General features: G+C 37.4%; 1 protein-coding gene across 1 annotated transcript; it reads left to right on the top strand.

Annotated features, from left to right (window-relative positions):
• Positions 1-3,921: 3,921 nt before the first annotated feature.
• On the top strand, positions 3,922-25,306 carry PVRL3 (poliovirus receptor-related 3). The gene is made up of 6 exons (XM_010154393.1): positions 3,922-4,045; positions 4,832-5,170; positions 11,656-11,952; positions 13,966-14,083; positions 16,897-17,048; positions 24,412-25,306. The coding sequence occupies exons 1-6, from the start codon at positions 3,922-3,924 to the stop codon at positions 25,002-25,004; spliced, it is 1,623 nt and encodes a 540-aa protein (XP_010152695.1). The 3' UTR covers positions 25,005-25,306.
• Positions 25,307-27,121: the final 1,815 nt, after the last annotated feature.

Here is a 27,121-nt window from a genome sequence, read left to right as displayed (position 1 = left end):
TCTTAAACACATCCAGGGACGGTGACTCCACCACCTCCCTGGGCAGCCTGTTCCAGTGTGTGATAACCCTTTCGGTGAAGAACTTCTTCCTTACATCCAATCTAAACCTCCCCTGGCGCAGCTTGAGACCATTCCCCCTCGTCCGATCATCTGTCATTAGGGAGAAGAGACCAACACCCACTTCTCCACAACCTCCTTTCAGGTAGTTGTAGGCAGTGATCAGGTCTCCTCTCAGCCTCCTCTTCTCCAGGCTAAACAAGCCCAGTTCCCTCAGTCGCTCCTCATAAGACATATTCTCCAGACCCTTCACCAGTTTTGTGGCCCTTCTCTGGACACGCTCAAGGACCTCAATGTCTTTCTTGTAGTGAGGGGCCCAAAACTGAACACAGTACTCGAGGTGCGGCCTCACCAGTGCCGAGTACAGGGGGAGAATCACATCCTAATTATGACAATTATCCTAATTATGAATTATGCCGAGTACAGGGGGAGAACATACATCCTAATTATGACAAGCTATGGTGTTAGCTTTCCAGGTGGTGGGGAGCACAGGGAAAGTGATCTCAATCTAGAACTGCCATCTTGATTAGAGCATCTTCCCTTTTTGAAGCATTTTGTCTGAGTTACTGAAAAGTGAGGCTACAGAGGTGTTACCAGGGATCAACCCCCCACCGATCCAATCTACAGTAACTTATGTAAAATGTTCAGATCACACTTTTTTCCAAACATCAATCTTTTGATGCCTTGCTTAGTACAGTCAATTGTATGGCCAATCCTGCTCAAGTCAGTTGTGTCTTGACTTAGGTGCTGCTCTTATCGGAACTGAAAATGTTCCAGGAAGCCTGTTCTTCACTGGCACAGCTGAGCATCTCAGAGTTCTGAATGTAGTAGAATAATGGTGATTTATAGCAGCTTGAATGTCTCATGCTTTTCTCTGAAGTTTGGACTTGAAAGTTGAAGTTGGTATTGAAATCTGGTCTGTGTGGAGAGGTGAAGGATGGGTGGGAAAATCGATGCTGTGGCTTATTTTGGGGACGGAGGAGGGTGTGTCAGAACTCGAAGGGCCAAAATTATGTTCCTTTGAAAGGTATTTTTACCAAAAATATTAGAACAAGCAGCCTATGGTTGCACCTTCTGCACTCTTATTGAAGATGTGGTTTTCAGCTTGGAAATAATTTTATCTTAATACGTCAGGTTGAGGTAGGGCGGTCTCATGGTATTAATAACAAAGTGTGGAGCCATGAATGGTCAACATCTGCTTTTTTGGAGTCCTCCAAGTTGGTAAAATGGAAAAGAACTGTTTCAATTTGAGAAGCTGAGATATGGCTGTCAGCATCTGCATACAACTGTTATATATGAAATAGGTTGCAACTCCTATTAGCACGTTTGCAAACAGATTGGAAAACAAGTGTGAGTAGATCTGCTAGGAGGAGTATCCACCTCCTTAACTTGTGTTAGGTTTAAACACAATGTAGTTTTGTGCTATCACCAGCACAGATTGGATCACTGTGTGATCAAAAAGTTAGTGAATAGGGACTTAGCTGAAATGGAAACATCAAAGAGGTACTGGGGGTAGCAATACCAGACAGCATATGAAGTAGTAGTGAACAACCTTTTTCTGATCAAAACAAGGTAAATCCCCTGTCTGTTGCCTGTGTAATCTGAACAGTAGTACAAATTGTTTCATTAAAGGAGGAAATTTGACTGGTGCAGACAGGAACTTCTAAAACACTTGTATGGGCTGAATGATACAGTTAGGTACAATGCTTTGAAATGCATGCATGATTGAGGAAATGAGAGGGAAGTGAGGGGAAAAAAAGGAAACAAAATAAGGTACTGATTAGTAAGTGAATACAAACGGTTTCCTTAAGGGATGTTCGGAATGATGATAAACAAGGACTTGAATATTGCAAGAGTGTGAGTAAAGAAGATGAGATTTCAGGAGGAGGAGAGCTAGGCTTTATTAAAATAGTAAATGTGTCCTATCATTAGTACCTTGGATCAGCTAAGGAGATGAATAAAGTGGCCTTGAAGTATCTTGTTCTTCAGGATCTTGTGCATTGTAAGCCTCAAGTTTTGGTTTTGAGTACACATGTAGCTGTGACTATTAAAGTACAGTCTTTGCTCAAAATATTGACTCTTAAGTGGAAGTATCTGTCAAAGGAAATAACCTGTCTTAGGAGTCCTGAGTCTTGGAGAGCCCTGAATATCAGCATAGGAACCAACTGGCTAGTTTGAACTGTTAGCATGATTGCTCAGGAAACAAAATAAGTTAGTTAGGTAATACCTGGTAAAGATTAAAACAACAGATGCTATTGCAAATATAAGAAGTGGTTGTTTTCACTTGATCTTTAAACTACTTGGAAAATTTAAGCACTTCTGACTATATATACCGTTATGTAAACTACATGTAAGTTCAAGTTAGCATAGACCAGTTGATTTGTCTTCAGGGTCTGAACATGTGTCATAAGAGGGAATAAATGTGTAAAATTTGGTGTAATGATCTATTGGCTATACTTGCGATGTTGGAGGAGGTGAGTGAACAATAAGATGAAACCAATTTATGTTCATACATGCAAGTGTGTGTACGGTCTGCTCAGTCCAGTCTGTAAATTCTGCAAGTAGCAACAATAAAAAAGGTTGTCTTTTTAAAATATTCATGCACTTTGTATGAGAACTTTATGGAAAAAGTATTTTATTTTCACATCTTGGGAAAAGGTGTAACTGTTAATTGAGTATTGACTTTTTCAATGTATTCTAGTCATCTTGATGTAGCTAAAGTGTCTGATTATTGGAAGTAGAGTTGTCAAAACAAACAAAACCCAAACAAACAAAAGAAACCCCAGAAGATAATCTGGTGTGTTCCATTAGGTAGGATGGCTTTCCAATTCAGTTTACCTTCCCAGAAGTCCAAGCAGCTTTTGTGTAAGTTTGTGTAGGGCTTTTCTGTATAGTTTGTTGGAATTACATATGGCTGATACGATGTTAAGGTTCAGTACAGGTTAAGATTCAGTAGATGTAAATATTGAAAATTGCTGATTTCAGAACAAGTGTTTCACTTTCTTAAATGACACTACAGAATATATTCTGTACATTCTGAAATACATCACAGAAATGTAACTTGTGAGCCTTATTTGTATGTGAGGTAGAAAGCAATAGTTAAAATACTTGGAGAAACATTCCACTGTATGCTTAAATGTAGCAATGGGGAGTGAAGACGAAGTTTTGGCAGAATTCTGCACATTGCAGTTAGTGTTCATGCAGTTGCCCTCTTTCCGGTGTCTGTCTCAACAATACATGTTAGTTCAAGAGGCGTAAGGACACTAGTTTAAAATGTTCTTTCATTACTCAAGGATTAGTTATTTTAGTTATTCTCCATATGAAACATTATCTTTTTTTGAGTTTTCTGGCTATATTTTTTTTCCGCTCGCCAGCCTCTTCTGGTGAAGGACATGTTCCAATCTTGGTATAGAGTTCTGGTCTGGTTTGATTCATTTGTGCAATTTAATGTTTTCGTACTATTGGTGTTAGTAGTTTTATACTGAAGAAATCCATAGCTGAATCTTTAAATCAGTTGTTTGGGTGACTTCATTGACTTAGTTATGGTTTGAACACTGAAAAAACAATTGATTGGAAATAGATAGCTTTCAAAGTGACTCATACATAAGTTGTATATAGATTTTTTTTTTTGTGAACTCATTGTTTCTCTTTTTGTGCAACTTTTTCACTGAAAAGGCAGTTAATGTCTTAAATCGAATGACCTCTTCATGCCTGTGGAAACTGGACTATTAGACTTCAATCCTGTTGCTTCAGTAACAGCCTGAGTAGTAATTTGGTAACTGAACTGGAAGTCAGCAGTTGAAATGCCTCAGCTAAAACTTCAAACACATGCAGTGTGGACTAAGACTTTGAATCATTTTCACCATGTTAGTTGACTTGAAGCGAAGGAATGATGGAGTTTGCTGGAGCATCTGTTTGGCGAAAGAAGTTGTGGACCTGTGGCTTAATGAACTGCTTTGTCTGGATGAATTTCCTTTCTTGAAAGGAGGTGATGCAAAACTCTTGAGTTCAGAATGTAGTTGCTACTGTGGAAAGAATTCTATGTGTTAAACAGAAATACACTGGATCTTAGGTGAACAGTGACTGTACCTACTCTTTCATATTCACTGTGTTTAAGATTGCATGTGTATGATGGGGCATATCTTAATTGGGAACTAGGATGCTGAATATAAAATCAAATTCTTTGACTGTCACTGCTAAGATGGAGCAGTTGGTGGAATTTTGGTGGATTTTTTTATAAGCTTTGGGGCTTAATTATTGCTTTGCTTTTTATGGAGTTCCTGTCATGGTAAGTGGTAGAAGCTTCACTCACGTATTTATTTTTATATGTATTAGGAGATGTATCTTTTGAAAGTAGAAGTAAGTGTGGTACTTAATGTTTACCTGATGGTCTGAATCAGTAATCGGACTGCTAAAGTACCATGTCTGATTACTGTGTTACTCTTAGTAAATCTCAATACAGGCAGTTCTCCATCTAGTTTAACTCCCAAGAGGTTGACACACTAGTTAAACAATTATCAGGTCATTTTTACATTAAGTTGTGTATTAGTGATGGTATTCTCTGAAGAACAGTTGCTTTACACCTAGCTTTGATGTTCCTGCTAAAGCATGCTTTTGTATTTTTTCTACAAATCAGCTAGAATATGGTTTTTGAGAAGCAAGTGGGAGTTCTTTCTGAAAAAGGCCAGCTAATTATTGAAGAAGGTTTAATGTGAAGACTTAGAGGCATAACCACCTTGTGTACCAACTAACACCTGGTTTTGGTTTTTTTTAGGTGCCTTAGCTGGACCAGTTGTTGATCCACATGTGACAGCAGTTTGGGGGAAGAAGGTTGCACTGAAATGCATAATTGATGTAAATGAAACAATAACACAAGTTTCTTGGGAGAAGACGCATGGTAAAAGTTCACAGACTATTGCTGTTCATCATCCTGAATATGGAATATCTGTTCAAGGGGATTACCAAGGAAGAGTCTCATTTAAAAACTACTCGCTTACTGATGCAACAATCATCTTAAAAAATGTAAGCTTTTCTGATGCAGGAGAATATATTTGCAAGGCAGTTACGTTCCCGCTTGGAAATACACAGTCATCAACGACGGTAACAGTACTAGGTAAGGCAACTTTTTTTATGAAAGGAGGTGAAATGAATAGCACTAATTTCTTAGTGAAATCCTTCAAGCTTATTAATACATTGTATTTTACCTTTTAACCCAGCAACAATTAAAAAATGTGTTTGCTGGTTTTTTCTTAACAGGTATCTTCGTATTCTTACTAACCTGAATGAGACTTCTTCTGGGTCTTGCTTTTTTAGAACTTGCTCTTTGATTGTCCAGGTATTAAATAGAAAAAATACCAGTTACTAATCAGGTGTTGTGCTAATAAAAATATTTGGACAGTGCTGTGGAACTTAAACCTGGCAATGCTGATTCTAGGGAACTCTGTGTTTGGTGAGAAGCTGTCAAATGCAGCTTTAGCTCCCAGCTTGTCTAAATTCCCTCATAAATTTGTTTCTAATGTAATAAGTTAATGTAGCTGCTTGGGGCTGCTGATGTGAACTGTTGTTTGCGCAGTATAAATGTAAAGGAAAACTGCTTAGACTACTGCTTGGAGCTTTGGTAAGAAAGAGGCAATTTAAGCTGTTGACTGCTTATGGGTAGTCATAATAAGAAGCTTATATATATTATATTTTTGGACACAAACAGATTTTGTCTATTATTTTGTTGAGGGTTCAGTATTGCTGTCATAGAGGACTAGTACTGAATCACAGGCAAATTTAAGTGGTAGGGCAGTAAGAGGTAAAATGATTACCCTGTCATGAAACTTGAAGACTATTGTCTTGCTCTCTCCATCCAGTAGTATACATTCTTAGAGTAAATTACTTCTGTATACACTGTGATTATTCAAGTGATAGTTTTTCCACACTCAGTGAGTCCTCAGTGACTGCTTTTGTTAAAAAAAAAAAAAGTGCTTCTCAGGACCATCTTGGTCTTTGATCTCTGCTTTCCATGGTAGTAGAATACAATGTGAGATTAATCAGATGGCTGTAGTACAGTATATAGACTGGGTTTCACCACAAGGTGGGGCAAAACAAATGCATCAACAGAAGTGGCTTAATCCAGTTTGAAACAAGCAGTAACTTGACTGAAGAAATGCCATGTCATCACAAAGCACATGCCTCTGGCTGTCTTGCACCTGTTTTCTGTCTGTACAAGTGACTATCAGGGGCTACTGTAGCAGTCTTTTTTGACTTGAGGTTTCAGCTATTGTGTTTTCTCAACATACAGGGGGAGGTTCTTATTGTTCTCCTTAATATCTTCTAGTCAGTCTGTATTTCTAAGCATATAATTTGAACATCACATAAGTAGTTGTGTCCATTTTGCCCTTCAAATTTTAGGTTTATGGAGAACATGAGGAGGAACTTTAAGCAAATACATGGCCTCTATTTTATTCTGCATTTGAAAATGTAGAAGGACTGCAGCTTGCTTAGGAAGATATAATCAAAATTTGCAGTAGGACTAGGTTAAGTACTATGTCAGGCATACAGTGGTCCTGATTTTAATGTGTTTTTCATAGTTGTAGATGGTTGGTGATAGTTTTAAGCCTCTTAGTGGCTTAGTATCAACTTCTGCATTTCAATACCCAAATAGTACTTGCAGAGATAACTTTCCATCATAGTTAGCAGCTGCTTGACTTGCATGTATAGCTGAGTAACCAACCCTCTGTTGGACTTGGCTGTCTTCTGTGGCCTCAGCAGAGCTTTTTCTGTCCTTCTGAAAACTTTGCTACGCTGACATCTAGACTTCAACAGTAGAAGAACTGGGGAAGCAGTGGGTTTTCGAATGTGCCTGTAACTGAATAATTGTTGAGCTTTACTGGCCTGAACTCAGTTCAGGCTTAAGGTGTAGAATAGCTCCAATCAAAATTTAAAACCTGTTGTGACTTAAAATGATCTTTATTCTGACTGTCTTCTCCCACTGATGTAAAAATCTCTCCCTTAGGTGAGGAGAGAAAAGCCCATGTTATGGGACTGAAACTGTTTCCAGTCCAGGCAGCATGGCCTTTTTTCCTAGTTTTCCTGTTCTTACTTAGGCAAAAATATTTCCTTCCTACATGTAGTGGACATACCTGCTTCTTGATTAAATTAGTTTTTTGTATACTGTAAGGCAGGGAAACTGGAGAAGACAAATGGAGGAAAAAAATAAGCACAGGATAAGAAATCCTGTGTTTTGCCACAGTACACTAATCACTTCAGACCATATTTAGAACTTCTCTTTTATGGTACTTCAGTTTAAGACAACATCTGGTAACTTTTCTCACTCCCACTTGGCTTTGCTTAGTGCTTTATGTTGTCTTAAGGAAATATACTGTAAAAGAAGAGGTTGAGACAAAAATGCTTTTTGGGTCAAACATGTTTATTGATCTATAACTTCGGTGTTTCTAACTTTGTTAACCTAGGGAAAATAATTGTGAAGAATTTTATGTTAAGCTCTTTCTCAAGATGCTGACTAAACTGGCCAAATGGTATTTGAAGGCAGAAGAGATGGTATGTTATAGGGTAGCTTGCACAGTTTTATGTGACTAGCTTGACCTGTGCATGACTACTTCAAATACTTGGTTTGGTTTGACTGCTACTGTCTGGTCAGGCAGGTCTTGTTTTTCTACGGGCTAGCTCTTGAAAACGCTGCAAGTGAAAAATACCAGCTCAACAGATGAGAATGGTGAAGGTAGATGTAGATCTGTCACCATGAATACATCCCAGATACACCGAGGTAGAAACTTGTAGAATAAGAAATTGAAGGAAGATGCATGTCAGACAGAATGGAAAATGGACTCTCTCAGACACTGCTGATAGCATTTGGGGTTGTTGATGAGATGTACACTCTTCTTCAGTGCCACACAATCCAAGCCAAGAAAAAGTGTCAAGTAGATAACAAATTAGTGAAATGAGTGGTATTAAAAGAAGCATTAAAAAAAGGGAACAAACCACAATAAAAATTAATGAAAACAAGCAAAACCTCCACACAAACAACAACAAGCAACCAAAACACCCCAAAGTCAATAATAAAGGATTAATTAGTGAGCAAGCTAACTTACACACACATGACTGCTATCTTTGAGGAGAGAGAAAAGGTAGAAATACTGTTTTTGAAAAAATTTATTCATGTCAGTTGTGACGGAGATGGCAATTCCCAGTGTTATGATGTTGCCAAGGCATTAACAAATGTGATGGTAAGTGGAAATAACACTGCTTGTGTTGTAATCATGCCAGGTTCATCCAGACCTCCTGTGCTCAACGGCAGAAGAAAGTAAGTTTTAAAACTAACATCAGCAGTTGTAAACGGCTTATGAAGTACTTAAAACCAAGGAGGAAGTGAGGCTTGGAAACTTAATGCAGTAGGATTGAAGGCTGTTCTTTTTTTCAGGATACTTTATGATGTTTTTCTACAAAGCAGTGTAAGGACTTGTTCAAGAGGTGTCTGTCCATTGGAATGTGAGGTTAAGCTAGAGGACTGCTCCAAGAGTCTGTATATGGAAGCTACTGTTTTTTTTTTTTTTAAAAAAAAGCCAACCAAACCTCAGACTTGGGGTAATCTTTTTGGCAAGTTCAAAACCAGTAAAACTCTTGCCCTTTGGGAGAGGTGAGATGCCAATGACCCCTTGCAATTAGGGATTTATTCACAAGGTATTTAACTTAATCCAGGAGTGAAAGGGCTAGAAAGGCTGTAGAGTGAGTATCTGGGTTTCTGCTGGATTTGCTTCAATTAGTGAAACGAAATAATGCTGAAAGATGATTGAAATAATTCTTATAACAGCAGTTGCTTTCCACTTCTCAGTATGTGGCTTCTTGGTGGTCTTGTAGTTGGCGTGTAGTCAAAAAATCATGACTTTAGGGGAATATGTGACAGTAGAAGCCTCACTACTTGAAGTATTAAAAAAAAAATACCTGAAGCATCAAAGCACATTGGATGGGGAGTAAGTATTTTACTGTAGTTCAGTAGCTTTGAATAGTTTAAACTTTCTCTTTTGAACAGCTAAAAACCTACCAATTAGAGAATGAACTGGAACTGGCTAGTCTCATACATTTCAGATATCACTTGAGAAAGCAAAGTATGCTTTTGTCCTAATTATAATAGTGGGAGAAACTGGGATTTTTAAACCAGTTTGTCCTGTTCTTAGGCTAGTCACTTAATACTCATATTTTTATTTTCTGAAAGCAGGGTAAGTGAAGCAGCATACTGAATGAGCTGCTTTATATCTTGATATCTCTGCTACCTTAGCAAAGACTGCTTGTTGACCTACGTATCCCATTATAAAAGGGTAGAGGAAAAGTTCCAGAGTTGTGCACTCATCTAGTTTTGAGGAAATATCAAAGGAGTAAAATATATGGAACTTTATTTCTACCTGAAATCGTTTGGGTCTATAAATTCTGTCTTGAAAAGCTAATGATGGCTGGTCATTTAATTGATTTTACTGTGATGGAGGTCTTGGGTGTGGGGGATACAGCAAAAGATAGTATCATTATGCTTGTAAGACTAAATGTAAATTAGGTTCTTCTACATTTTGTTAATAATACAGAAGCTAATACAAAGGCCGCTACTAGTAATTTGGGGGGGGAACAAGGTGGTAATGTTCATGGTAAATCATGGGAGCTAAATTGTGGGTCAAACAAGGCTATATAATGTTCTCTGTACTAGGTTTTAAAGGCTTTTTTAAGGTAGAATGTTTTATATGTACATCAGTACAAATATTCAAGCTTATTGCAGAAAGCTTCAGTTGTTGCTGGCACGGAAGAGTAAGGAATCATTCTGTAAGAAGCTCTGTTAGAGGTGCTTCAGATCTAGAGGAGTGAATATAGGACTTGTAGGTAAAACACTGCTGTCAGTTTATTTACAGTACAGTCATTAATAAATCACAGAGGATAGACATACAGAGGAACAAAGTACAAAGAAAATTATTCACTCTAAATATCTACCCAAACAACCAACCTTGAATCTGGTAATGAAATATGTTCTTTAAGCACTTGAGTCATTTTAAGCATAGAACAGAAATTGCCTTTTTAAGGATATTCATTTAGTAGTTGCCTTTCCTTTTAGTGTAGTTGAACAAATAATAAAGCACTCTCTTCAGACACTGAGTGGTGGTAAACTGAGCAGAAAAAAAAAAACACCTGACTCTGTCAGTGAATTCACTCAAGCTGATAGTATTTGTTACCTGGTTACCTCCTGCAAGCACAGGGAGCTGGAGAAGTATCTTGCCAGGTTTAGTGATTTCTGCTCTGTTTCATTTAAGGTATGTGGGTCTCATGGTTTAGCCCCAGTCAGCAACTGAGTACCACAGTTGGGTTTCTCTGTCCCACCCAAAGCCAGCACAATGGGTCAGTCTCAGCTTCTTGGAAAGAAATTGTGAAACTCAACTTCTTTGTATAGGATGCTGAAAGGCACAACAGTTGTAGGAGTTGTCTTTGTTGTGGTTAGTGAGGGCTGGTCCACTGTGGTGGGTTCTGAAGCGTGATGGTGTGTGGTGATGACTTTGCTTCAGAGGCTGATAGCCGTGAGGATGAGGCAGTAGGTTAGTATGCTATTGGGAAACCTCTGTCTTGTAGTATTGATGACAGAAACAGGCCATCCTAAACAACAAAGCCTTGGATTGTATCTGAAGCACCAGGTGGTGTTTCTAACTTAGGTTTCAACTGGTGGGTGACTTGTACAGCGCTGAAACATACTTCTCGGACAAGAAGGAAATTTTTTTCAAGTTTTTCAGTGTATGTTCCTCAACAGTAGAATTGTATGTTACTGTTAGAAGGATGTGTATTCTTTAAGTCTCTAAAATTTTGGGGTGAGTAATGGGTTTACAAGGAGGTCAGATCCTTTCATTTGTGGATTTCTTGAGTCTTGAATGTAGCACTGAATTGAAATATTTTACTTCTGTAAGTGATGGCCATTTAAACATAGACTATATTTTGTTTATATACAAAACCAATTTATTTACATACCAAACAGAAATTTTAGATTAAAATTGTATAGATTTGTGTACATAATACATTCTATAGAACATGTGTTTGTGTAATACTTTTTTTAGAGGTTAACTGTCGTTATCAGCACAGAAACAATTTGTATTGTTGTACTGATCAATGGAAGCTTGAACTGTTAGTGTTGAGTGTTAAAAAACTGAATTTATTACATTTGAGATGACACAAACTGACAGTATAGCTTAATACTTGAAGTATAACCCTTGAAAGTGCAGCAGAATCTAAGCCTTATTTCAAAAAATCTCAGTTAAGCTTCAACCTAATATCTTAATCCGTTTGTCAGACACTCTAACAGGAGCAGTGTAGTTGGTGTTCTGACCCTAACTGCTTTGGAATTCCCTGCCATGTTTCCCTGCCTTGAATGTAGTGAATGACCAATGTTCACCTTTTGTGGACATGGTCAAGTTCAACAGTATCAGCAAACCAAAGCTCTGTAAGCTATCACTTCTGGTGTGACATGATATTTTTGGGATATCTGATTGGCATTGGACTTTGCAAAGGGATTAGAAAGACTCCACATCTTTGAAACTGTTGCTTTCTTGTTTGACTTTTTTTTTTTCTCTGTAGTTGAACCTGTTGTGAGCTTAACTAAAGGACCAAACCCTCTAATAGATGGTGCAAATCGGACAGTAGCAGCCACTTGCACAGCAGCCACTGGAAAACCTGCTGCAGAGATTGACTGGGAAGGAGGCCTTGGTGAAATGGAATCCAGCCCTACTTTTTTTCCAAATGAAACAGTGACAGTTGTAAGTCAGTATATGATTGTCCCTGCACGATTTGCAAGAGGAAGATGTATAGCTTGTGTGGTGAGGCACCCTGCTTTGGAAAAAGAGATAAGATACTCTCATGTGTTGGACATACAATGTAAGTATTCTGTAAGGTAGTTACTACTTGGTATATATTTTATAACCACTCTTTATTGGTGTATGCCTTCCACAGGAAGGAGACAAGTGCTTACTCTTTCAGGGGTAAAAAAGGGAAACTGAAACTGTTTAGAGAAGCATGAGATAAGAGGTAGGTCAGGCAGGAGTAGAAACCTAGGGTCTCTGTATTAAAAAGGAGAAAAAAAGAAAAAAGGCCCACAGACACAAAAAGAACAGAAACCTGGTCACAAAGCTAGAAATACCATGATGTTTCTACTGTTTGTTTTGGATATTGGCTCATAGGTAAACATTATTACCCATGTTTATATTTAGCATGGAAAAGATTACAGAGAAAATAACAAATTCAGCTGAACTGTAAACTGTTTATAGTGCCTTACCATTTCAGCAGCATTAAGGAAATTCTAATGAAGATACGTGTTGGAGATGACAAGTTGCACGTAGGTGTTAGGGGGTCAGCAAGTTAGTTTGCAATTACTCACTAAGCTTTTTCCACTAACTTGCATAAGGGAACAAGAACTTAATACGTATGTTCCTAACATCCGTTATTCAGCTTTAGGTTGCTCATGTAATTCAAACCTCTACCAGGCTTGCTTAACAAAATTAGGGCTTTAAAACACATGAATAATAAGTGACATGGCTTACAAAACTGCTTAGCTAAAAGAAACTAGCTTTAGGCATGTGATCCATTTTTTTGTCAGACAATGCATATGTGACCTAAATGAGCTATTTTCAAGTTGTTCGTCTAGCATCCTGTCTGAGCTCTGTGTTGCTTTAAAGTTCCTAAATCACAGAAGGCTCTTGGTTCAGTTAGAAAAAATGTAGGGGCTGGAAAATTTTAACTTAGCTATTTTGGTTTTACCAGACTCTTGTGGGTTTGTTTTCATTTTGTTCAGTGAAGAATCACTTGGGCATAGAATAGTGATCAGTACTGGTTGATTTTGTTAATGTTGAAATGAACAACTAGGTTAAAGTGCCATTGATACAGAAATGGAAGTCAAGAGTGTTTGTTCCCATTATTGTCTCATACAGTGAATAGGAGAAGGAAGTTCTGTACTTGAAGAAAAAGGAGGGGGCAAGTTGGTCTTAACTTTAGTTTTATCTGGTTAGTTCTAAGGCACATCTCAGAACTTCTGACAAAGTCATATAGTAAGTAACACTTCAGCCAAGGGAGAATCAGAGGTTTTATGTCTGTTGTCTAGTTTTCCTTCAGTCTTCCCGCATGCTTACAGCCTCTGCAACGACTCCTCCACCTCTGCTGTAGGAGCTTATAGCAAATGCTGGTGGTTCTGTTCTCTGGGTTCTGAATATTTCAGCTAGGTCTCTGGCTTATCTGAAGCGGCCTCTTAGCTTTTTGGAGCCTAAGAACGTGATTATACGTTATAATGCCAGGGAATTACTACTAACCTTTTTAACTGGCATCTTTTGTTTTCAATGATTTCCTAATTACTTGGCTTCTGAAAAAGCTGTTTCTGATCCTTTGCTGTATCTTGGTAGTGAGAAGTAGCTCTAAATTACTGTTCTGCACCTCCAGAAACTATTAAACTGATTCTTTGCTTCTGAAGTCCTTTCAGTTCCACCAAGTGCTGTGTATTTCCTGAAAACAGTGGGACAGTTGCATATATTAAAACAACTTACTGTTCCTGATCCGTTCCACTGCTGCATGTTATGCTGTAGCTTGGAACTGTATTGGTGTCCTCTTATTTTATTGTTGTTGGCTTTTGAATTAAGAACCTAACAACAACAAAAACCCACACTCTGCTCCACTGAGCTAATGATTACACACAGTTTATGTTTAAAGAAAATGTTTGAATCATAGAATTCTAGAATTCTATGGCAGGGACACCTTCCACTAGACCAGGTTGCTGGTTCCACGGATGGGGCATCCACAGCTTCTCTGGACAACCTGCTCCAGTGCCTCACCACCCTCTCCAGGAAGAATTTTCTCCTGATACCTAAATGTTGTGATTGACAGGTTAAATCTTTTTTTTGTCAGATGCCCCAGAAGTTTCAGTAACTGGCTATGATGGAAACTGGTTCATAGGAAGAGAGAATGTTCAGCTTAGATGTAATGCTGATGCAAATCCATTACCTATGGAATTTACATGGACCAGGTAAATATTTATGTAAAGGGGCTTGCCACACAATTGAAGTGGTATAATGTCTTATCGTACAGTAAATACCTGTTTTACAAACAAGGAGTTTGACTTGTATTGGGTTGTAATGCTGTTGTCAAGCCTTTTAAAGGTAGGATACAAGGTGTATGTATGTATGCATACAGGTGAGTGGATACCTTGTGAACTTAAATGTCTGAACAGTTTGTCATTACTGTTAAGATAAAACTAAGCAGTGTATGTTGCAATATATAGAGCAAAGCCCCATAAATCTAGTAGGGACCCAACTATTATTTCATTAGTTCTCTTTTATTATTACTTAAAGTGGATTGCAAACACTTCAACCTTCTTTTCAGTATGTGCATTTTAAAATCAAGAAAATACAGTTGAGATGGCCAATACTGCTTAAGGAGTTACAGATCTTGTCATGATTTTGAAAATGCTCAGGTAGTTGCTAAGATGGATGAATGCAGTGTTTTTTGTAGTGATGGAAACTAGGTCTTGAACATAAGTCTCTAACAATAGACTAAAAAAGCCCAAAATTTTCTTGCATAACAGCTGGATTTCATGCATGTATGGATTGTTTGGGCCCTGCTCAAATTTACTGCTTTGCTTTTGCAGCTATGGATGTACTGTAAGCAAGAGACAGGAAGACAAAAGCAAGCATAGGTCGAAATCTGTCCTGTGAAGGAAAATTGAAATGAACTCTGCTGTTTAGAATTGATTTCTTGCCTGTAGAAACAAAGGAAATAACTTTAAGGACTGTGTAAATGTGTATGTAGCTGTGTTCCAGTGCTGCTTATGGTATAGTCACAGGACTGTTGACCAATGTAAAGCTGTAATCTATTTCCCTACCTTCTCAATGGTAGATATAATTTAGCATGTAAGAGCAATAGTCATAATGTGGTTTGTAAGTTCTGTTAAGTTTGGAAATGCTTGGTGGCAGTTTCACAGGAGAACAAAACATTACTGTAACTGACTGAATCCTAAAAGCAGCCATTGAAAATTTTAATTCAGTTTTGCAGCTAACTCCAGTCACAATGGCATGGCTAAACTAAAGTAGGTTTGGTAAAATGTGTGCTTCACCTGTGTGCTACAGTATGCTGCCATCTCATCTCATGCTTAGCTCAAATTCAGTGTGGTGAGAGATTGCAACACACAAACTCCTACATTTCATAAAGCCTTGCCAGACTATCAAGAGCAGTACAGCTTGTTTCTTCATATGAACTGTGTTCTCATTTCCCTGATTTGAATTTGACATGCACGTAAGAGCTAATCAATACAACCTCTATTTCCAATTTCAGAAGAAGTATGCATATTTAAATGCATATAAAGCAGTTCAAGGTCACTCTTAACTTCCTCACTGTTAAATGTGAATCAGCTTTCACAAGAGAAGCTTAATTAACTGGAATAAAATTAGTGTAACTTTTTGTCTGAGCAACAACAAAACCCATGCAGGAAGCTGTAATGTTGGTGAATGAGGAAATTTAAGGCGGAGGGAATTCTGTGCAAAAGGAAGATAGCTTGAGTGTTTAAAGAAATGGAGACTAGCTGTACTGAAATTGTGTGCAATCTTACAGTTTCAAATGATAACAGTTTCTAGAATTACTACACCAGAATTTATCCTTTGGAAGCAAAGGTGACGTTGTACTTGCTAGGATAGTAATATTTTCATGGTCAATAATATTTTAATGTTGCACATATGAGAACTTCATTAGAATAGAGCATACAAACCAATTGACTGGTATACCATGGTTTTTGAATGAAATGTTTTTGAAATAAATAAGTACTATGAATTATGAAGTACATGCCCAATTACTTATCAACTTTATGTGGCTGAAGGAGTTTGGGACAATAATGACTGTCAGCAAAGCAGTGGGAATGTTGTATTGAACCTACATCTGTTGGAGATCATGTTTACTGTTAACTGTGGGTCACTTTTTTCCTTTGAGTACATATTTTAGTGTCAGGGTGGCTTTTTTGTTCAATATTGCTTACAGAATCATACTTCCTAGGTAGTGAGACCTAGTGATCACATGTTTAAATATTGACTTAGTCCTGCCTTACTGTTAATAGCTACTTAGATAAAAGCAAAATGGGATGCAGTGGCAGGAAATTTCACAGGTGTTTAATGGGCAGTTGGCAGCTTTTAAAACAGTTTCACTGCCTCTGCCCTTTTCCCTTTCTCTGTGCTTACACAGTTGGTACTGCAGTCACCTGCAGCAGGGGAATGTTAGGTTTGGAAAACCCAGCTGATTGGAAACATTTTTTTTAACCTGTTGTTTCTCCAAACGTGTCACTAAGCACCAAATTTGTTTTCAGTGCTGTAATTTACATAGAAAAGTGATGGGGGATGATGAAAAGCATGTTGAGAGGAAAGAAACTGAACTCTTGCTCAGAAATCCTAGTCAAAATGTCCTGTACATTGAGCGTGTACTGACAGAAATGCTTATTGTGATTATAGAACAGATGGATAATCCTGACAGCAGTATAAGCGTAGGCTAGTTTGACTGTTAGTTTTTAGAGCTGGAGTTGGATTGTTCCTCCAAGTTCTTTTGAGACAGTTTTCTTAGCTATAGCAGTGTTCATTTGTAGACAGTTTGCTGGTGACAGATTTAATGTTGAGTATTTAATTTGTGTCAAGGCCTTTAAATGTCCAGGTGGACACTGAGAATATCCAATGAAAGGCCACTGACACTGTCAGAGCACTGTGAAATTTCACTCTAGACTATTGCAAATATTACCTTAAACTAGCTATATTTAGACTTCACTAAATGAAGATTTACAGTTCAAATACAACTGTTTTGTTTTAGGTTGGATGGACAATGGCCTGAAGGATTGGTATCTGTCAACAATACTCTGCAGTTCAGCAGCCCGTTGACTTACAACTACACTGGGACTTACATCTGTAAGGTGACTAATTCCCTTGGTCAGAGAAGTGATCAGAAGACTATCTACATATTAGGTAAGTCTTACTTCTCAGGAAAGACAGTATGTAAATTCAGAATTTTTTTTTGTCAGTGATTGAAATAGCAAGCAGAAGAGCCAGCTGATGCCTTAAAATATTTATGCCTTTTAATTGTGTGAGAAGCTATTGAAAGTATGGATCTGAGATCTACAGTGAAACTTGGGATTAAAATGACTCTCCAATAACAGCAGGACACAGTGGAAATTCTTAAGGTTGAGGTAGTTCCCATAGCGCTTCTGAGATTATTATTTTGTCTTGGTGGGTGAACTTTTGTCCAGTGTTAACCTGTGTATTGGCAAGAAATACTGGCTGAAGTAAACAGTACCTTGTCTGCAATAATTTTTAAATATATGTTAGTGAGAAGGGAACAACTACATTTAGAAAAGTCAAAGATGCTCTGCTTTATGAAAGTTAGGGTTATGTTCTGCATGTGTGTATTGTACTCCAGTTACTTCTTTTCTCCTTATCTCAGGATACAGATATCCAATAATCAAAGTTAGGTATCTCATGCAGAACTCTTGCTGTCATACTTAGTATACTGTAGCCGATTTTTGTGCGTTGAGCACCACTGCTGTTGGAAAACAGTGTGTAAGTACTGTTTAGGTATATAAAATTCTAGTTATTAAAAGACTGAAGTGCTGCAAATGATTATGAAAGTCACTTCTCTGAAGTTATTTCTGGATGTTTGGTTTAAATGTTTCCTGTATGGAGAAGAACTAATGGCCATACTACAGTCTTAAAACAATTAACAAGATTGTCTCATTATAAGAAGTATTAATTAAAAACAAAAAAGGACTATCATCATTAAATAGGATGAAATATTTTCCTGGATTGTAACATTGACATAGTTGAAGTGTATTATTACTTTTAGTATAGCTCTGTTCTCAGCCCTATTCTAACTGTAAGGAGAGGGGAAGCTTTTTCAAGTCCACCACTTTTAAAGCTGTTAGTTCTAGGAATGTGATCTGCTCTAAGTGGAACTCATGCTTTTTACCATGACTCTCATGCATGAAAATACAAGGCTATCATTCAAATTATGTTGTGACTGCCAGACTAAGATGGGCTAACTAGAAAATCTTGTGATGCTTCCTAGGTAAATCAAGTTTTCAACAAAGCAGAATACAAATACATGTAACTTGCACTGTGGTGGTAGCTTACATTCTAGTCTGTGGCAAATGTAATAACTTTAACTAGTTTGCTGCTGTAGTTGGTCTGTGGTGTAGACTGATGGCTACTTTGATGGCTTACGTGTGTTATCCTTTTCAGCTTTGTTCAGCAACTTTATTTTGCTGCAGTAACTCCATTGCAAATAGCCAAACTTGGGTGTTTTTAGGGAGTGCCAGGACTGAACCTCAGCCAGCTAGAGATCATACAGGGTCATGGTTCCATAGGGTATGTGCACTACTAAAACCAAACACATTGGCATGAAATTGCAGTTTTCAAAAATGTCATGTTAAACTTGGAGTGTGTAGCATCACCAATGTCTAAGAAAACCCAGGTGCTTTTTAGGCAACTTAAAGTCTGGTGCTTTATGATTACAAGTGATGCTCAGGTGAGTGGTACATGTCAATTTAATGATCAGACGAGTAGCTAGCATTCTGATTTACATGCCTTAGAGAAGATTATACCAAACTGATGAAAAGAATTGTGTATTAACTTTTAGTATATGAGAGACGAGGTAATCGGGGTATAACACTTATGTTTTTAGACATTAACATTAAGCACACTTTATTGTAACACTTTAGAGTAACTTTTTCAGTGTGACTGACTCTTCAAATAACTGAAATGACCTTAAAATTATGCAGGATATGAAATTGACTATGAAATAGCAAAAATGTCCATCTTGAATAATCTGGTTACTCTACAGATGGATCATAGAGACATATCAGGAGTACAGGAGACAAGACTGAAGTAGTACACCAAGTTATACTATTTACCGCCTTAATATTTGACTTAACTGAGAGGTATTATCTGGTATTAGTGAATAATCATTTAATTAACTTATTGCCTAAAACTTTGCAGAAGCATGAAGTGAAACTTTTGAAACTAGCAGACAAAGTTGTATGATCACACCGTGTTTCAAATTTTGGTTATCGAGCTGTCCATATGAAGTTGATGCTTCTGAAGAGTCAAAATGATGGTAGTTGTCAAGCTTTTTAACTGCTAGAAAAATAAAACTAGTAAGCTCAAATGTGTTGTAGGATTGCAATGTAAGCTAACCAAAACCAGCTTTATTTTTTTACAGTGCTTGTTAGGACCAGAAGCAATATTTTCAATAATTTCTGGTTTGCTCCTAACCTTTATGTTAATACTCCTGAAGTGGAATAGGAAGTAGTTGACAGGGACTAAATGATAAATTCACCAGCTTTTAAATACTGGAGATAATACATCTTTATATGGATAGGGAAATATTAGAATGGCATTTGAAGCTAGGGGCTTTTTTAATACTGTTTTGAAGGCACAGATGTTTTCACTATTTCTTACTTGTTTAGTCTTGTAAAGTTAAACTTTATTTGTGTACTTGTCCAGCAAAAGTAGGTCATACTCCCTGGAGTTCAGAGGTGCTTAAGTGTTGTTGGAGCTCCTGACTTAGTCCTACAGCAACAGGTTTTCCAAAAGGAGCCGTCAGCTTGATATATAAAGCACTTCACCTTGTAATATAGATTTACTTGGCTTTTTTACACAAGGTATTGAACTTTATTTTCTTGGCTCCATGTTCCCTCACCTTCCTGCTGTTTACTGAAGCTTCCCCTTTCTCTATTTGCAAAGAGAGGTGACCTGTGAGATTTGTGTTCAGATGGGAACCCATTTGCTTCCTGTCATCTGTTCAAAGGAGTGCCTTTGGAAGAGGCTACTTCTTGTTAAAAGTAAAGCCAGCCTTTGTTAGCCAGCAGTTCTAGGAAGAGGTGACTTGTAAGTGCAGTCACCTTCATGTAGAGTGGTGATTGTCAGGGTTAATGTAGCAGAGGCTGATAATCGTATTTGCTTTTGTTCCTTCTGCTGTTAAAAAAAAAAAAGGGTGGGTGGTGGTGGTGCTCAGGATATCTTAACTTCCAACTTGCATGTTGCCTGGGTATAGCGGGGTTTGAACTGCCAACTCTGTTCCTGAATATTCCTTGCAAGCTTGAGGTTATGTTAATGATAACGGTTGTTCTCTTATGTCCCAAAGAAATGCAAAAATGTTGTGCTTTGTCTGGGATTTCCACACATCAGCTGGTAAAGAACACTGAACTTTGGAAATGAATGAGTGTCTCTGAAAGAAATTGTGGGTTGTTTCAGGCTGTTCTCAATCTTCGTATCTTTTGTGCTGCCAAAATGGGGGGGAACAACAGAAGATAATCCTAAAATAAATATTTAACTCAAGTGTGGAACCTGTGTACACAAGGCACTTTGAGGAGAGGGTTACACAGTGTCCTTAGACACTACTTGACTTAAAGAGTGGAAATGGTTGGGGAAAAAACAGAAAATGTCAAAATCATTTAATCTCAGACATTCAGAAAGCCTTCCTTCATGGAAAGGCTACTTCCCCTGCTGTTACAAGGGAGTTGCAACATCAGCTTTTCTGCAGTTGAAAGAAAGGGCTGTTTTTATAATGCCCAGCCACACAGGAGTTACCAAGTACTTCAATTTTTGGGTACTTATGCACAGATTTCCCTTAGGTGCTAACAGCAGGTTAAGAAACAGAGGTAAATGTCTCTGTGCAAACATGAAATAAATATACCTGCAGATGCTTTCTGCTCAGTAAAATGAGAACTATATAGAGATCTTGTAGTTTGCGCAAAGCCAACTCACTTTGGGATTAAGACTTGCAGAGGACTAAGAAGGGCATGTGGGAGTCAAAGTGTGAATCGTGTGTGGTTTGTTGTTTTTTAAATGGACATAACCACTTAATCATAGTTTTTGAAATTAGATAGGCTTTCTATTAATGCAAAACAACTAGTGAAGGCACCTTTCCTCCTGAAACATTGTTTTTGTATTGTTTAAGTGATGAATTCCAGCTAAAGGAAATGCGTGCCAGAATTGAATTTTCTTCTTACTTGTTATAGAGCTGGTCACATCAACCCCGAAATACTTCGTAGTAGGCTAAATTAAAAGTGGTTTGTAGTTTAAAAATATGTTCTGTAGTTGATATGTAAATTGGTGTGTTTGATACCAAGGCAGGACTTAAGATTTTTCTGATAATGGTCTGTTTCTAAAGATGATCCATCCATCTATCTGCCTATTAATCTTTCTGACTATTAGCCGTTTGCTGGCTTTGAATTCCCCAGAAACCAAAATCCATCCTGGACAATTGAACAAGGATTTACTGCAGGGAGATTGAGGTGGGGAGATGCTGTGTTTGTGGGCAGGAGACTTGTAGTTTCTACTAAACTTAAATGGAGAAACTCATCTGTCCAAGAGGAGTTCATTGTATTTACAAGAGCTGTGAAAACTGTATCAAGATTAGTCGCTGAAGGGAAAAGTGAAAATATCAGACTGAAGCTGTTGAAAATTGGTTCTGATGTTCATGAGAAACATCTGGAAAATAAATAATAGAAGGAAAACTAAGCATACTGTACAAGGACCATGGTGCTGTGTTTGAGAAGGTATTAGAGCTTGGTTTGAAGTGAAGAGAATCTTTTGTCATGTTGTGGTCTGTGTAAGTGAAAGAGGAGAGCTGTTAAACATCAGGTTGTAAGTAAAATGTTAAAATAATCAGTAAGAAATTGATGCTTTTGAATGAAGTGATGTTTGAAACAAAATGATATGCTTTAATGTGTTGTGGAAAGCATTAAGAACTCAAAGAAACAGGTATTGGTGATGATGTGAAATGTTGTAGTTAACCAGCTTATTGCTATGAAAGACTATGTGACTATGTTCTTTCAACATGACAGCAGACAAGAGTGGCATTTTCTTAATTTGGACAGCATTTGAGATGTCATTTGCAAGCAAAATCTTATAAAATAGACATAAGCAGCTCTGGCATTCCTAGTCTTAATGTTTTCTGTTTGGAAACACTGCTTGGTGGGGGACTAAATGTAGCTTTACATTCAGAAAGCTCTGGGTGATACCAGAAGTTAACTTCACATGTTTTTAGTTGTAATTGGCTTTACAACAAGGAGAGATTAATTTAATTTTGTTATTCTTCAGCAATGAAAGGTACTGACACAAGTAAATATAGTCATGGTTATGTATTCTAGGAATACGTGTGAAAAACATCAAGTTGATACTACATTTGCAATGAATTTAATCTTAATATGTTAGTGCTTGTAGATAATGCAGCTGGACAATCTCACAACTGGTGGATAAAACAAGTTTTCAAAGAAAAGCTTTTTGTAAAACACTACTGGTATTTTAATAATGTAATTGCCACTGTGTTTTTCATGTATGTGATCGTTATACTATTTGCATCCTGGCAAGTTTGTATTTGTGCATGTGTATTTTGTATTATGGGTGTGGAGGATGAGACTTAAGACTTCAGTGTCAGAGGGAAATAGATGAACAATTACAAACCAGTTTAAAAAAATGAAGCATATATAGCCTGAAAGAAGATACTGCTTGAACTGTCTGAAATGGTATTTTCAGCAAACATATTTTGTATTTAAAGCAAATACACTTTCAAGGAAGAGGGTTTTGAGTTTATCTTTTTGATTTACGGATTTGTGGGACATGGGAGCTCTGGTAATCTGGGATTCCCTAATCTGTACTTCTTGGCGAAATTATTTAACTCACTTTAAATCAGTTTTCACTAAAATCATAATCTGAATTTCTCTTGTTCATTTTGGTAGTGCATCCTCCTTGTTCAGTTTCCTGTCTTCTGTCAAATTAATTTCATGTATAGGTCCCTAACAAATCACCACTTTCACATAGTCAGGTAATAGAATTATGTGCTTGGAAAATCTGTGTAAAACCTAAGTCAATCTTGAAATGCTGTGGTCAGCAGTGAGGAGCAGTCTGAAGTATGATTTGTAGTGATCGTTACAAATGTGGCAATCCTGTCTAGTATGAGAGAATTGTATGACCATCTCGGAGTAGTAAGATAAAGTCATACTTACCCATCTTCAAAGTTATGATTTGTTAAATAACTGGAAGCTTGACAGATCTCCAGCTCTATCTGTTTTACTTTTGTGGTGATAAATTTAGCGTACCTCTGTAATACAGTAGTAGTGGTAGTTCCATGAATCTTGCTTGTGGGCATTTAACTAAGTAGCATGACATAATGAGCTACTTGGCTGTCCATGTAATAGTCTCTCTAAAAGACACAAGCTATAACAACATGTGTAATATTTGTTGCTTTAATGATTTTTATATGACCTTGCATTGGGCTAGGTGAGAATCTGGTTTTATGCAGGGTGGCACCGAAATCGGAACTGGAGTTGCATGTAACATCGCAGTTGACTGGGATTGTTTTGGGAGGCTTTCTTAGTACAAACAGCCCGTCATTTGCAACCTTGTCTTCAGTACTGATGCCTATGTCTTGAGTAGACAGAACAAAAGGAAAAAGCTGAGTGCTGGAGAAGCTTGGTATCTGGCAATTTCTTCTTTATTTGCATAACCTGATATGAAATCAGTTGATACTTTGAGGAATGAGGGCTGAAGTTTATTTGTGCATGAGGGATCAGATTGATTTTAGGAGGAACGCATTGAAGTAATTTTTATTTAAAATGTTTGTTGGTTTTAATTTGAAATCCTGAAAGATCCTTGCTTAACATAAGTGTTACTTTGAGATTAATACATGCCATTTTTAACTATGCTTCTTTGACTAATCCCAAGGTGAAGCTGAGTAAGTTTATTAATGCAGTGAATGTTTTTAGAGAGAATAGCTTAAAAATCAGTAGTTCATGTGCTGCTGACTGAGCATACAACTCATAGTTTTTCATTCTTACACTCAGTGCCCTGAACAATTTCTGAAGTGGGAATTTAAATGTGGAAAAATTGACTCTGTGACACAATCAATTTGATCCAGTATTCCTAACTGCTGGCTGGAAAGGTAGAGGACTGCTTGGGTTTTTCCTAATGGACAGTATTCCACGGGGGAGGTAAAAAAGGAACTATGAACAGTGAGTGAATATCTGAGCAGAAAAGCTGCATCTCCTAACTTGGAAGGGCAGGATGTCTACTTAAAGATGATTTTTATCCTTTTTTTTCCCAGACTTCCTGTCTTGCTGCAGCATAGCTCAAAACCGCATGTAGGGAAGGTAGTTCAAAACCTGTCGAAAGTGTAAGACTTCTTGTAGCTCTATGAACTTGAGAATGAAAAACTATTCCTGTAGAACATACCCATCAACTTTGCTTTCTTATAAACCCTTAACTGATTTAGCTTGCATTGACATTCTGTGCCTTTTCTGTGTCTTGTCTACTTCTTTGCTCTTTCCATTAGATCCTCCTACTACTACCACTCGACTGCCCACGGTTCCCTGGCATCCTTCGACTGATGGCATCACAGGTTTAGCAACAGAACCTAGAATAATAGATTTCCCAACATCAACCTTGCCAGCAATGCAGGAAGACACTTGGGGTACTGTCATCGGTAGTGCGGTGGGTGGGGCTCTTTTCTTCATACTTGTCAGTGTTCTGGTTGGAATTATCTGCTATAGGAGAAGACGGACGTTCCGTGGTGACTACTTTGCTAAGAACTACATTCCACCATCAGATATGCAAAAAGAGTCTCAAATAGATGTTCTTCAGTCAGATGATGTGGATTCTTACCCTGACAGTATAAAAAAAGAAATAAAGCATCCAATGAACAGCTTAATATCTAAAGATTATTTAGAAGACCCTGAAAAAACAGAGTGGAACAATATAGACAGTATTAACAGGTACCAGGAACGTTATGAAAGACCAATGGATTACTATGAAGGTGGAACATTGGGAATGAAGTATATGGGTGGTGAATGTTACGATGACAATGAAGACGACTTTGTTTCTCATATAGATGGCTCGGTAATATCTCGGAGGGAGTGGTATGTCTAGTAACCACTGAAAACTAAACATGTACCTAGAGTTCATTTCATTGGTGATCACTTTCAGATTGTTTATACTTACACAAGAGGAGGAATAAACTCTTTGAAACTGATTTTTTGGGAAGGTTTTTATATTGTGACTTCATAAATGGAAATATTGAATCTGGGGAAAATGTATTTGAGCTGCTTTTTTTTCCCAATGCTGTACTACTGTTTAAGATTTAAGTTTTAATGCAGAGTGCTTATATTGGTCTGTCAGAGATAAAAAAGGCTAAATTAAAGTTGCCATTCAAAATTGTTTAAGAATAAAAAGTGGCTGTCTTGGCTCTCTGATGTAAAAAAGTTTACCTAAGGCAGTGATCAAATACAATCTTCTGGGGCATTGACTTTGCAGATTAATTGAATTACTATGATCTAGATACCACCCATGGTAAACTTAATGCTTCTGTATAGCAAATACTTTACCAAGTAAAATGAGCTACAGCAGTATCAAAGCTTTATTTTTAGTTTTTTCTGCACAAAAATGAATACCTCTTAGCATTATGATGAGCCTTCTTGTTACTATGTACTTAAGTCATTGCACTGAAACTAACTTAACAGAAATCTGAGGAGGAACTGTATGAACAGGTCAAAGGCTTGTCTCTGAATGGGATGAAACATTATTTTTTATAGTCATTGGTTTCTAAAGCTTATGCTAGTATGTGTATATATACATACAGCAAGATGTTTTGTCTGGCCTGTAATTGGGAGGATGTTAAAACTTACTAATGGATACAACACTCATATTGCAAGGACACAGGGAACAGTTTGAGAGACCTGTTTCTGACACTTTGTGGCAATCTTGCTGCTGGATTTGAAAGCTGGAGAATTGGACACGACTAAGAAGAAAACGCGTAATAGATTTCAAAACTAGAGGCTAATGCAAATCTGCTTATTTTCCCGGGTACCAATAAATATTAAGCATGCTAAGAGGTGTCAAAACATTTGCTAGAATTTTTATGACCATGAGTTAAAACAGCAGTTTTAAGCTGCTTCTGAATAAGTTACAATGCTTACTGTGCAGAGGGTAACTAGAATTTCAGAACATTGGTAGGGAAGTGGACGCTTGCATTGCTGCTTCATATAGAGAACCACCACTCTCTGGTGCAGCTACACAGTCTAGGAAACAGGAGTTTGGTGAATTGTTCAGTCTCTGTACTGCAGTGGATTTGTTTTTCCTGCAAATAGTAGGCACAGATTTAAAAACATGTTAATGCTCTTAAAAATGACATCATATACGTTGTATGCAGGACATTTCATTTGACATCTGAAGTAGTTTTACATTGTCTTGAGCAGGTTCACCAAACGAATTCTGCTCATTATATAGGAAGGAATGAAATAACTTTAGATGAATTAAAGAAAACACATAAATCGGTAATTAGAATAGTAGAATCTTTGAAGTGCCATTTTTAAGTGTTTAGCTTGAGGAAAATGAAGGTGATAAAGCTATTAGTATTTGAAACCTGAAAAGGGAAAAATCTCTGCTACATTAAAAATGAAATAGGCTGCATAATTACAGCTGCTTCATGAGCATTCATGCTGGAAATTCTTTTCTATCCTCATGATCTTTGGTAGCTTGCAGCATTTAGAGCTTCACAAAAATAGTTGTATTGAACGTTGTAGACAATACACTGTGATTGCATATGACTGCATGTCTTTAAAAAAAGATTAAGACAACAGCTTTATTTGAAATTCAAATGTAAAAGCATCCCTGAACAACTTAAGTTCATGTTAGGATTAATAGAGTACTGATACCTGGTTGACCAAAGTCTCAAGAACAATAGCAGATGATAGTGTGTGTGTCTCTAGTTTGAGTGCAAATACAAAGAAAGTAGTTAAATTTCCAGCAGAAGGTTCTGATCCAAATTATTTCTGGAATAAAGAGATGATACCTCTCTTCAAATAAAAAATACTTGATATATCATCTTTAAAAGATGGTGTTACTTGGAAATGACATAACCATAAACCTGTTTTCCACATGGGATATCTTGCTTTTGTCTCTGTGGATTTTTTTTTTAAATATATATTTAATTCCTATGGGTTATAAGAAGTTGAGATGTTTTGGAGTTGATGATAGGGATAGGGTTT

The sequence above is a fragment of the Eurypyga helias genome, unplaced genomic scaffold (assembly GCF_000690775.1).
Source record: "Eurypyga helias isolate BGI_N326 unplaced genomic scaffold, ASM69077v1 scaffold12216, whole genome shotgun sequence".
In the NCBI taxonomy this organism is placed as follows: Eukaryota; Metazoa; Chordata; class Aves; order Eurypygiformes; family Eurypygidae; genus Eurypyga; species Eurypyga helias.
The sequence above is the reverse complement of the archived record's forward strand: the minus strand, read 5'-3'. Positions and strand labels throughout refer to the sequence as shown.

Bases quoted from the DNA above. Each gene is read 5' to 3' on its own strand.
- PVRL3 (XM_010154393.1), top strand. From the start codon at position 3,922: ATGTTAGTTGACTTGAAGCGAAGGAATGATGGAGTTTGCTGGAGCATC. The intron at 5,171-11,655 runs GTAAGGCAACTT...TTTTCTCTGTAG, and splicing joins AACGACGGTAACAGTACTAG to TTGAACCTGTTGTGAGCTTA. The intron at 14,084-16,896 runs GTAAATATTTAT...GTTTTGTTTTAG, and splicing joins ATGGAATTTACATGGACCAG to GTTGGATGGACAATGGCCTG.